The 12371-nt window shown below is 32.0% G+C and overlaps 1 protein-coding gene across 2 annotated transcripts; it reads left to right on the top strand.

The window, feature by feature from the left end:
* Nucleotides 1–414: 414 nt before the first annotated feature.
* On the top strand, nt 415–3442 carry LOC124936024 (serine/threonine-protein kinase STY13-like). Of its 2 annotated transcripts, XM_047476475.1 has the most exons (7): nt 415–1072; nt 1247–1300; nt 1372–1504; nt 1644–1839; nt 2467–2591; nt 2785–2943; nt 3027–3442. In XM_047476475.1, exons 1-7 carry the CDS (start codon nt 861–863, stop codon nt 3324–3326), a joined length of 1179 nt encoding a protein of 392 aa, XP_047332431.1. In that variant the 5' UTR covers nt 415–860; the 3' UTR covers nt 3327–3442. The 2 variants fall into 2 exon arrangements, with proteins under 2 accessions (XP_047332431.1, XP_047332432.1); XM_047476476.1 differs by lacking the exon at nt 1247–1300 and having other exon boundaries at nt 420–1072.
* The last annotated feature ends 8929 nt before the right edge of the window (nt 3443–12371 follow it).

Genomic DNA, 12371 nt, shown 5'->3' with positions numbered 1-12371 from the left:
TTTAAATGTTGTATTCCAATAACAAGTCATAGAAAATTGCTTAAAAATGAAGCCATATATTATTTATATTCTCAATTTTATTGTGAAAAAAAAGGGTACAAAAATATCTATATATTCGGTCGGCACTTTGATTGTCCACTTTACACAAACATCACGAGTTCTCCATTATTGCTACTTTCACTTTTTCTTTTCCATTTTTTAAACTCTAATCTTCAATAATTACCAACTTTTTATAAACTATGTATTATTTTATCTTATTTAGATTTTAATCATTTTAATTAATATAAAACTAATATTTTGATAGTCAAATTAATTATTTTAAAATATAAATTTAATAACATTTTAAATTAAAATTGTCTCTAAATAATAAAACTGATTTGTATTTCTTCAAAACGCCAACGTGGGATTAGATAGAGAAAGAAGAAGGTAAGGTTTTTCTATCTTCTTCATTTGAAGGATTAGGTTTTTCTTCCATTTCTACATAAACCAGCATCATCTCTGCGATCTTTCTCAGCTGATTTCATGTATGTATAAACTTCATTATTTTCCACGAAGAAGAAGAAGCTGGATTTCTACAATATTACTTGAACTTATTTTCGGCTAGGGAGCCTTTTCTTCTGTCTTCCAACTGTTCGATGAAAATAATTTGTGGATTTCACCACTTGTGCTCGAGAATATGGGATTTTTGACAGTAATTTCGGATATGGTATTGGATTCGGCTACTGAAAATGGATGCTAGCTAGGAGCTCGATCGATGATGATGATCGTTGTTTAAAAGCAGAGAGCTAGAATTCTGATGTGAGGTCTGAGTAAGAGGGATAACATGAGGCGCCGGGGGGCGTAATCTGAGTAATTGCAACATGAGCTGCAGTGAAAATAGTAAAGGAGAGGAAAGAACCACAACTAACTCTGGCAAGTCGATTGATGATGGAGACCGGGAGCCAACAATTTTGCAGAATGGATCCATTTCAGCCTTGCCTAAACTTGACGAGACTTTGCTTGTGGATCCTAAAGTTCTATTTATTGGCTCAAAAATTGGTGAGGGGGCACATGGGAAAGTTTATGAAGGAAGGTAAATCCAAACAATTTTACTTTTTTGTTATTGTTGGATGATTGATTAAAGTAGAACTTGAATTCATCATGAAGTATTGTTTAATGAAATCATGCCATTGATGATGAAACTGATTTTGACAATTTTTTTGAAATGCCAAATGCTAGAGCTTTGTTTTGTTGTTTTTGATTCTAGGTATGTTGGAGGAAGATCTGATGAAATCATTAATGTTACAATTAACATTATTATGTGAGGACATAACAATCTATGACTTGTCTCATCAATGTTAATTTATTTAGCAGTGTTGTGTTCAATCTCAGGTATGGAAGCCAAATTGTTGCAATTAAAGTTCTTCTTCAGGGAGGAACATCTGATGAAAGAACTGCACTAGAAAGTCGATTTATCCGCGAAGTCAATATGATGTCTAAAGTAAAACATGAGAACCTTGTGAAAGTGAGTGTGTTTAGAATGTAACTGTCATTCTTTGTCAGTTGCATACAAATAGAGTAAATTTAACAATGCACTGTTTTTTCCCTTTGCTAATTATATCATGTTTGCCTTGTTGAGGTAATCTTAACTTTTTCTTTTGCAGTTTATTGGAGCTTGTAAGGATCCTTTGATGGTCATAGTTACGGAACTCTTGCCAGGAATGTCTCTTCGGAAATATTTATCCAGTATTCGTCCCACAAAATTAGATCTTCGTTTGGTTGTGAGTTTTGCCATGGATATTGCTAAAGCTATGGAATGTCTCCATGCGAATGGGATCATACATAGAGATTTAAAGCCTGGTAATGCAGCTTATTTTTGACAAATTTAATCTTGTTCTTTATCTGTCTGGTATGCTTTTTTGTGTATAATTCGCCTGTTTCCTTCGTTGAATTGCACTCACCTTCCTTTTCAAATACCTTCCTCTCACCTATATTGTTCAAGAGCTATATTTTGATGATTTCATTTTCATTTGATCTTTATTTGTATAAAATTGCGATTGAGAGAAATTAATTAGTCATGCTGCAATCACTTTAACCTGTTATTAATAACAGGGTAAATTATGTTTGAGAAGATTTTCTGTGTTTGATTCAGAGTATATTTTATTGGATTTTGAACAAAAATGCTTAAAGTAGTTTTAAGATTTTATGGTATCACCGGTAACTGAAGCTCAACTAGAGTGTATGTGATAAAAAAATATGGGAGATGAACAATTATTATTATTATTATTATTATTATTATTATTATTATTGTTTCTTGCCCCATCAGTTGAATCTGAGGGGTTTCATTTCTTTTTCCAGAAAAGGTGTTAGTTGCTTTGTCTTTCTGTATATTCATCTCAACAATGAATCATAGATCATACGCATGCACATATCTCCACATATACGTTTTATCTCATTATTGTTAAAACCTTGTGGATGATAATACAGACAATTTATTGCTAACGGCTGATAAAAAATCCATCAAACTTGCGGATTTTGGTCTTGCGAGGGAAGAAACTGTGACTGAAATGATGACGGCGGAGACTGGGACTTATAGATGGATGGCTCCTGAGGTTTGTGAACTTAAAACCTCTACTCAGTCTTCAAACTATTACTGATACATAAGATCTGTCGTGAAAATGAATTTTAGAGAGATTCAGACTAAATTGCAGGACTACGACATATTTCTGCTTCTATTCGATTTTATAGTTTGTCATGTCATTTATTATACCCGTCTGACTGCTGAATTGCAATACAATGTTGCAGTTGTATAGCACTGTGACATTACGCCAGGGGGAGAAAAAACATTACAATAACAAGGTCGATATCTACAGTTTTGGCATTGTCTTATGGGAACTAGTTACCAACCGAATGCCATTTGAAGGCATGTCAAATTTGCAAGCTGCATATGCTGCTGCTTTTAAGGTCCGACTGACTAGAACTAGTTTTGGATTTGAATTTGATGTGAATTCTTATAGAATTGTGTTTGTCTTGATGGGTTATTGCAGCAGGAGAGGCCTAGTATTACAGAGGATATAACTCCAGACCTTGCATTCATCATGCAATCTTGTTGGGTTGAGGATTCTAACATGCGGCCTTCTTTCAGTCAAGTAATCAGAATGCTCAATGAGTTTCTATTCACGCTTACACCATCTTCACCACCCTTGCCCGTTTCCGAAACTGGAAATAGTAGTAGTAGTAATAATAACGGGGCTCTAGCTGAAATATCTGCACGAGCCAGAGGGAAATTCACATTTCTTCGTCATCTTTTTGCAGCAAGGAGGGCTCGGAATTCAATGAGTGGATAATGTATAACAGGATGTTAGGAGATAGATATTTGTTTTATCAGTGTATGATTGATTGTGATTAGAATTGGAATTTTACCTTAATCACTATTATTATGACCTTAAAAGCTTATAGATGATGATGATTATGATATTGAAGAAATAGTGTTCTTACAACAATGTCACTGCAACACATTCTGAAATAAAATCTCTGTTAATTTTAGTTTTAATGAACTTTTAAAAAAAAATATGATGCCACTTTTTCTTTTTTCAGGAATGGATTTATTGAAATGTTCATGTATCCATACTGCATTTAAGATTTATTTAGTTCAGCTTATATCCTCAGTTTTGAATAATCATATATTAATTACATAAAAATAAATAAAAGTAAGTTAAAATTAAGAGGTTGTTGGGTTTGGGTAAAATAAACTCATTTATTTAAAAAATGTTGAAGTAGTGATTTTGGGATGTTTTTATTTTATTATTTTAGTTAATTAATTAAGATAACTCCCCTAGCCTATTGAAGTTTTGTTTAAAAACCTTGTTTAAAAACATCGTCGTCCAGAACTTGTATAGAGAAGGATTTCTCATGGCTAAGTAGTTCTTTCATACAATCTTAGCTCTCTAAGCTGCTATCATCCATTGAATTTGCATAAATAAGGATATAAACAAAATATTATTTATATATAAATATTTTAAATAAAAATAATATTATTCAAATTAAACTTGGGTCAGAATTAAGAAATTCTATGGCTCGGATCTTTAGTATTTTCTTGTTTATTACCTGTGTCTACTATTTAAACAGAATACCCTCACGCATTCTTACTAATAAACTGAAAAAAAAAAACCCAAAATGGAAGAAAGAGATGTAGAAACAACTTACGAAACGAGAGGGATTAAACAGGAACAAGAGGGATCCACCGAAGAAGATACTTCTCCTTCCCTTTTTTCGTAAGAAAAGGAGGATCCGGACAAAATCGATGAAACGGAAGTGTTGGGTTTTGGGCTCATATTTAATTAGAGTTTATATATTGTAATTGGGCTTTAAGCCTTTATTGGGCTTAGGAGTAGTAGTTTAGTCTTTGGACTTTTGATGTACTCCTATAAATAGAGACATTGTAACATAGGGTTACTTGGACCATTATTCCATGGAATATCAATAGAATGGACGACTCCCCGAGGATGTAGGCATTGTTGGCCGAACCTCGTTATATCTTGTGTTCTTTATTATTCTTTACCACGTTATCTTTATATTTTTTTTTATCGCGTGTTTAGATTAGATCGTTTCTCAACAAGTGGTATCAGAGCATGTTTTGAGAATGTTTAACCTAATCTATTTGTGAAGATATGATAGAAACCCTAACCACCATTGAAGAAGTTGTTGGATATTTGTGCTTTTGTTGAAGATGGCTATTGGAGAAACGACATTAGTTGTAGAAGAATTAGCCGCTGTGAAGATTTGAGTCGAAATCTTCAATTGCTAAGGAGATGTCAACGGTCGTTAAAATATTTCTTAGTTCTGGGTGACGAGGTTTGAGAAGAAGAGAGAAGAAGACAATGGTCTTTTATTCTTCTCGAAGGCGCCAATGGGTGCAGGTGATGAAAAGTCGTGTAGGCAGCGACACCAGAATGAAGAAGATGAGGTATATTCTTTTGACTTATTTTAATGTGGGACATATGGTCTATTAAAATATAAAAAAAAAGGAAAAAATATATATCTCAATATATATTCCATATATATCTCCATATATATTCCATATATATCTCCATATATATATTCCATATATATCTCTATATATTCCATATATATAGATATTATATTATGATATAATATAATATATAGAGAAGCCAAGAATCTTTGAAGCGGTCAACAACTAAGACTTTTTCAACTAAGACTTTTTATTTAAGTCTCGTTTGATTTTATAAAATAGGTTTAAGACTTATTTGTTCCAATTTTCACAAGTAAAGCCTTATGTATTGAGGCTTGTTTGACTTGAATTTCTCAAATATGGAGATTTGTTTTTATCTTATAAGAGATTTGATATTCGTCAATATGGAGATTGAAAATTGAAGTTGAAAAAGATGGTGGAGTACTTATTCGATGTTGCAAATTATAGAAGATAATTGATGCAACATGTAAAGGGTTTTCTGATTAAAGCGGGTGGCTTTAATGTTTGTTTGCAAGAGTGTGGTTTTGATATGTGTGTACAAAGGCCGGATTTGGATTTACATCTAACCTTGTGAGTAGGTTTTGATTGACAATCCCGGTAAGTGCTGGTGCGAAGTTGTCAAGTGGGTGTTGATGCCTCAAAGGTTCTACCAAGAATGATAATTTCTAAGGTATGAGTTGAGGATGCACTAATCATATATATGGTTTGTTAGATTCTTTCTATGCAGGATTTTGCTGGAAGAATGTGGAGAACAAACGATACATCTTCATGCTTATTGAAAATTAGTTGGAGGTTTATTATAACCGATTGTTGTCTTGGCATACATGGGTGACATTATTTCACTATGGCGAGGGCTTTGACTTGAAGAAATTCTCGGCTAAAATAAGTTTGGAGAGATTTTTCTTTGGAAACCGGTTATTGAAGAAGTCAAATTAAAAGAGGGGTAGAGAGAAAATCTAGTAGTAGATTTTCGCCTACAGCCGCACTAGGTTCATCAAACTGACGATTAGAGATTCAAACGGAGTCCGATTGCGCTGAGATTTTTTCGAGAGGGTTGGTAACTCATTCCTCTACATTTTCAACGGTCGGATCAAGGTTTGGACGTCTCGAAGTTTGTTTTTCTGGGGCTTAAAGTGTCTGCCTAATTTTAATTTTTATTTGACTTATTTGGGATCAAAAAGTTTGTATCTTTTTGGTTATGACCTTATCTTATTGGAAGAGCTAATCAAGATGAAGACTGTGGTGAGATTATGTGCTTTTACACTTGACAAAAACATGATCGAGTATGGAAAGTTGTTATTTATATGGTGTTTACCGATGATAACATTGTCTACATGTTAACAGGGCAATCCTTTAGGCCAAATTGCATGATTATATTGAGTTGGCGGGTGATTAAGGATTGACAAAATTCCAGTTAACACACAATATGAATGAAAGACCAGGAAGAGGAAGACTAGTGAAAGACACTTATAAGTTGAGGTGGAGATATCTTGAAAGCAACTCTCAAACGACCGAGAAGAAATCATTGCATTATCTTCTAATGTGAGAAGATAAATAAAAAACCTTGAGTGGGATTCCTAGTCATGAAAAAGGGGCTAGATGGGAGACTCGGTTAATTCGAAGGTGATGATTTTGTTACTTCTTTTGTTCTATCTTAATTGTCTATACATTGTGGATCATATATTAGATGAATGGGATGATTGAGACCTTGAATAGGGATTCCTAGTCATGAAAAAGGGGCTAGATGAGAGGTTCGATCAATTCAAATGAAATGATATTCGATTTCTTTCAGAGAAACTATAGATGATCATTTGAAGCATGGGTGAAGACAATTGAAAGAGAGATATTGAATATCGAAATAATATTCTTGGATTGCTAGGCATTTTTGGACTCAAGAAACTAGCATATTGTAAGTTAATGTGTTTAAGGAGAAGTATGAGGTTCAAGTTGGTTGAGTATGCAACGTTCAAGGCAAGATGGGTGACAAATACTTTGTCAGATCTTGAGCTAGAGAAAAGAGATGTCGTGATAGCCTAATTTATTTGTTATGAAGTAGACGATAAAGGTTCGTCTTGGGTCTTCTCGTTTTTGATCGATATCTTATTTTGAGGAAGTAAACGATGGAAGTTCATTTTGGGTGTCCTCAGTTTTTGATAGATATCTGATTTTGAAAAAGTAGACGATGAAAGTTCGTCTTGGTTCTATTCGGTATTTTGGTTTCAGTCGATTGTTGGACTTGAAAAATAAGACACTCAGTTTATGGCAAACAAAGGTAAAGATTAGTTTGACATAATAAAGAATTGTTAATTCTAGTTTCCGCATATGTCAACGGGTATGAACAAAGATTGTGAAGAGTTGTTGAATGTCTCTAGTCGCTGAAGTAGCGTAGTTGCCAAGTTTACTTGGTGTTATAAACTCTATGATTTTATCTTCTAAGGGCTTTTGAACGGAAGTGGAGGTATAATGATTTATCTCGTGAATGGCTCGAACAGTGAAGATTGATGTGTGGCTCATAACTTTTTGATGGCGCGATATACGTAATGGCGGAGATTGTTATTCTTCTAAGGGCTCTTGAATTGAGTGGAGGTGAAGATTGATGGGTACGGCTCGTGTATTTCCTAAGGGACGTGAAATTCGTCAAGGTGGAGATTTGTAATTTATTCATCACATCTCAATAAGCGCAGTATTCGCCCAAGGTGGAGATTGTTGGGTTTTGGGCTCATATTTAATTAGAGTTTATATATTGTAATTGGGCTTTAAGCCTTTATTGGGCTTAGGAGTAGTAGTTTAGTCTTTGGACTTTTGATGTACTCCTATAAATAGAGACATTGTAACATAGGGTTACTTGGACCATTATTCCATGGAATATCAATAGAATGGACGACTCCCCGAGGATGTAGGCATTGTTGGCCGAACCTCGTTATATCTTGTGTTCTTTATTATTCTTTACCACGTTATCTTTATATTTTTTTTATCGCGTGTTTAGATTAGATCGTTTCTCAACAGGAAGAGATCCGAGTGAATGGAAAAGAAAAAACAAATGATGAATTTCACTTTCAAGAGACATGCTATAAAAATAGCCCTATTTTTTAAGCTTCTTATTGTATTCAAATTTTAATAATTTTAAATTAATTTTAATTTTAAAAAATGAAGTTAAATTCAAATATAATCTTTACATACATTTTGTTAATGCATCAAGTATATATAGAGTTACAAAATATTAAAAAAAAATATCTAACTCTAGGGTTCATAATTTTTGTTTTTTATGAGTAAAAGTATGACTTTTCTCTTAATATCTTAATATTTTTTAATTTAATTCAATATTTGTTTATCTAATTATTAAAAAAATAATAATAATAATAATAATATATATATATATTTTTAATTTTTTTTCTTGTTATTGATTTAAGTTCACCCCAAATATTCACAACTCAACTTAGATTCTTAATTACGTCCCTAAATTTAATACACACGGACTAATCATATAAATTGACAACATTCTACTTAGTCTACTGTTACTTATTATTTTATACTTATTTTATAAAATTCAAAATATTAAAAAAATATGAATTTAACTTTTTATATTTTTTATATTTATAATTATACTTTAATTATAATTTATTTTTATAATAATAAATAAGTCTTAAATACATTTCTCAATAATTTAAAACTTAATATATTTAATTAAATATTTAAAATTTAATATATTTAATTAAATATATATATATTTTTTAAAATTTAAATATTTTTATTAATTTGTTTTACATATTTTTTCTTTAAATTATTTTTAGTAAATATTTTTTATTTCAGTATTTTTAATTAATATATATTATATATAATTATTATTTTTATTATAAAATAATATTAATTATTATTTTTTAATCTCAATTTATTTTTTTTATAATAATAAATAAGTTTAAAATACATTTCTAAATTTCTTTAAAACTTAACGTAATTAATTAAATATATTTTAAAATCTAATAAATTTTTTTTCTCAATTTCGCTTTTGATATGATTTTAGGTATTTATTCCCTCTCCTTGGACGAACTTTTCGGTATTCAAAAATGCATTCTTAAACATTCGAGTACATTTCGGCATCATCTTAGACCCTGACTCAACATCTGTGGACACAAATCATTAAGTATTATCACCAATGTTTATGTTACTCAAGTCGACATTCCCTCCATTGACGAACCATTCAATTACACACTTGGCATGATATTAGGCCATAACTCACCCTCCGTGGACGAATTTTTAGGTTTGCTCACCAGTGTTTGTGTAACTTAATCCGACATTATCCCATCATAAGTTAGATTTTGTAACCAATATGTATTTTTATTTTCTATCTCATCATAATTTATTTTTTCATTTTTTCTAATATATATATATATATATATCCTATTCTAATTAAAAATATTTCTCTTCTAATTAATTTTTTAATATTTAATAATTATAAAATTTTACATATTTATTTATATATGTAATATATTATCATATTTTTCTTCAATAAAAAATATTAAATTTAAAAAAAATGCTAAATAAAATTTTGTCTTTATTATTTTATATTTTTTCTCTCAATATAAATGCATTCAAATATTCAAATATATTGTTGGCATGATCTTCCCGACTCATCTCTGTGGACACGAATAATTGAGTTTTAATACTAATATTTTCATAACTTAAGCCGACATTCCCTCCATGGACGAACCATTCGATTACACATTTCAGCATGATCTTATGCCCTAACTCACTCTTCGTGGATAAACCTTTATGTTTTCTCACAGTGTTTGCGTTATTTAATCTGTCATTCCCTCAGTGGACGAACCTTAGGTTATCTCACCAATGTTTGTTTACTCAAGTCGTCTTCTCACCAATGTTTGTTTACTTAAGCCGACAATCTCGCTTATGCTTCATCCATCACTATTATATGTTATCCTTTAAATCAAATTCACACCACATATAATAATTACTTTTAAAGAGATTTGAATTCTGATTTTAAGTATGAAACGTGAATACTTAATTGCTATCAAGTAAGACGTTTGAAATAATTTTATAATTATATAATATTACATATTTTATCATATTTTTCTTAACTAAAATACATAAAATTTTAAAAAAATGGTAAATAAATTTATGTCTTTATTAGTTTATATTTGTTCTCTCATCATATATATATATATATATATATTATAACAACTTTCGGTATTATCTCTGTGAACACAAATCACTGAGTTTAATCATCAATGTTTGCATTACTCAAACCGACATTCCCTTCATGGATGAACCATTCGATTACACCTTTCATAGACGAAGATGGATGAACTCACATTTGTGGATGAACCCATAGATTATCTCACCAATATTTAAAGAACTTTATTGCATTTATAACGACAAGAAGGATGATGAACGAGAGGAAGAGTATCAGTTCATCGGCTACAACAAATGAAAGTATTAATCTGATAAGTCAGACTCTATCATTCGAAATTATTCAATCACCGGATGTCAAAGCAAGAAAATTCAAGATAGTTGTTGAATCAGAGGATGGTACAAAATCAGTAAGGGAAAAGAAAATGGAGAAGTAGAAGATGAGTAATAGAAGATATAAGGAGGAAAGTCAAGAGTCAAATTCCTTTTAGTATTTATGAACATTTTCACTTGGAACATAAGGGGGCTTAATTACCCTCTTAAATGTCGAGAGGTCAAGAAGTTTATTGAAAGGCATAAGTTAATTGTTATGGGTATTCTTGAAACTAAAGTCAGGCTCAACAATGTGGACATGATATGAGGTCTTTATTTTGATAGTGATGGGAGGTTTGTGCACAATTCTAATGCAAGGACAAGTAAAATCTGGGTGGGATGGAATAAGAAATTGGCTGACGTGAAGGAAATGCTAATTAGTGATCAAATCATACTGGTTGAAATTACATGGAAGAGAACAATGGAGAAGTATTACTCATCGATGGTTTATAGGGGAGAATTTGGAAATTAATAGAAGACAATTATGGGATCTATTGAGAAATAACATCAATGTGGACAATCTTGGGCGACTTCAATGCAACTCGATTTAGACAAGCAAAGAGTCCAGATATTGGTATCCCTTAGGGTATGATAGTTTTAATGAATGCATAAGGGATATAGGTTGTATTGAGCCTTCCTACTCTAAAAATATGTTAACATAGTCGTCTTCAAGGGAAATGAACGGATGAGAAGAAGCAGGATATAGAGGACTGGTTAATGAAATGTGGGTGGATAAATTTTTTAATAGCCACATCCATGTATCACTAGCCTCTACATAAATAAAGAAAAGAGTATTGTTTTTTATGGATGGGTGAATGAAGTAACTAAAGAGAATATTTTTAATGTCATTGGAACCAAAGAGGGTCAACTGTCTATCCGGTACTTGGGAGTGTCTCTCTCCTCCAAAACACTCAGGATCACACATTGTATATTGCTAATTGAGAAGGTCAAAAATTCAATAAACTGTTGGGCCTCAAAAATGTTATCATAGAGGGCAGAATTGAGTTGGCTACTAAGGTCATAATTGACAGCATTGGATTTTGAGTACAACAACTTTTTATTCTTAAAATGGTGATGAAAGAACTTGATAAACTAATGAGAGACTTCATTTAGGGCACTCAAGGGAGAGGAGTCAAGAAGGTAAAATGGGATGATGTTTGTAAACCCAAGAAAGAAGGGGGCCTTGGTATCAAAAACTGCACGGAATGGAACAAAGCATTACCCAATAAACACTTTTGAGCAATTGCAAAAAAGGAAGATTCGCTTTGGGTCAAATGGGTACATTCCAGATTCCTGAGAGTGGAGAAAAGTATTTGAACGTGCAGGGTGAAGGAGAACATGTCTTGGTCGTTAAAGAATATCCTGAAACTAAAACAAAGTGCGGGACTGCTATATCAAGTCAGAGTTGGTGATGGTAGGGGCACTCTATTTAAGTATGTTCTGTGGTTCGATTGAGTCTCCCTCCTTATGAGATAGAAAGTCGGAAACATCTGAATAAGAAGAAGATAGCAACTGAAAACCATGAGTGATGTTAAGAAAGGTCAACGCAATGATACTGTAAGGTTAAATCTAAATGGGGCAAGAATCCTTTAGGCTGTTAATCGTATAACATTTCATGAAAGGCCTGATGTGCATGAATGGAAGGTTTAGATCAATAATAAGTTTAACTCTAGTTTGGCATGGCAATGCATTTGCTCTTGAGAGCAAATTGTGGAGTGGCATCACATCGTATGGTCTTCTAGAATTATACATATACATCAGATTACGCGCTTTGACATGTTCATAGAGGTAGTCTGATGACTAGAGATCACTAAGAAGGTTCATGACTATTCCTAATACTAGCGGTGTCATATGCATTGATTGTGAAGAGTCAATCTCTCAT

Source organism: Impatiens glandulifera, chromosome 4 (assembly GCF_907164915.1).
Source record: "Impatiens glandulifera chromosome 4, dImpGla2.1, whole genome shotgun sequence".
Lineage (NCBI taxonomy): Eukaryota > Viridiplantae > Streptophyta > Magnoliopsida > Ericales > Balsaminaceae > Impatiens > Impatiens glandulifera.
This window is presented reverse-complemented; position numbering and strand designations above follow the sequence as displayed.

Bases quoted from the DNA above. Each gene is read 5' to 3' on its own strand.
- LOC124936024 (XM_047476475.1), top strand. From the start codon at position 861: ATGAGCTGCAGTGAAAATAGTAAAGGAGAGGAAAGAACCACAACTAAC. The intron at 1,840-2,466 runs GTAATGCAGCTT...ATGATAATACAG, and splicing joins ACATAGAGATTTAAAGCCTG to ACAATTTATTGCTAACGGCT. The intron at 2,592-2,784 runs GTTTGTGAACTT...ACAATGTTGCAG, and splicing joins ATAGATGGATGGCTCCTGAG to TTGTATAGCACTGTGACATT.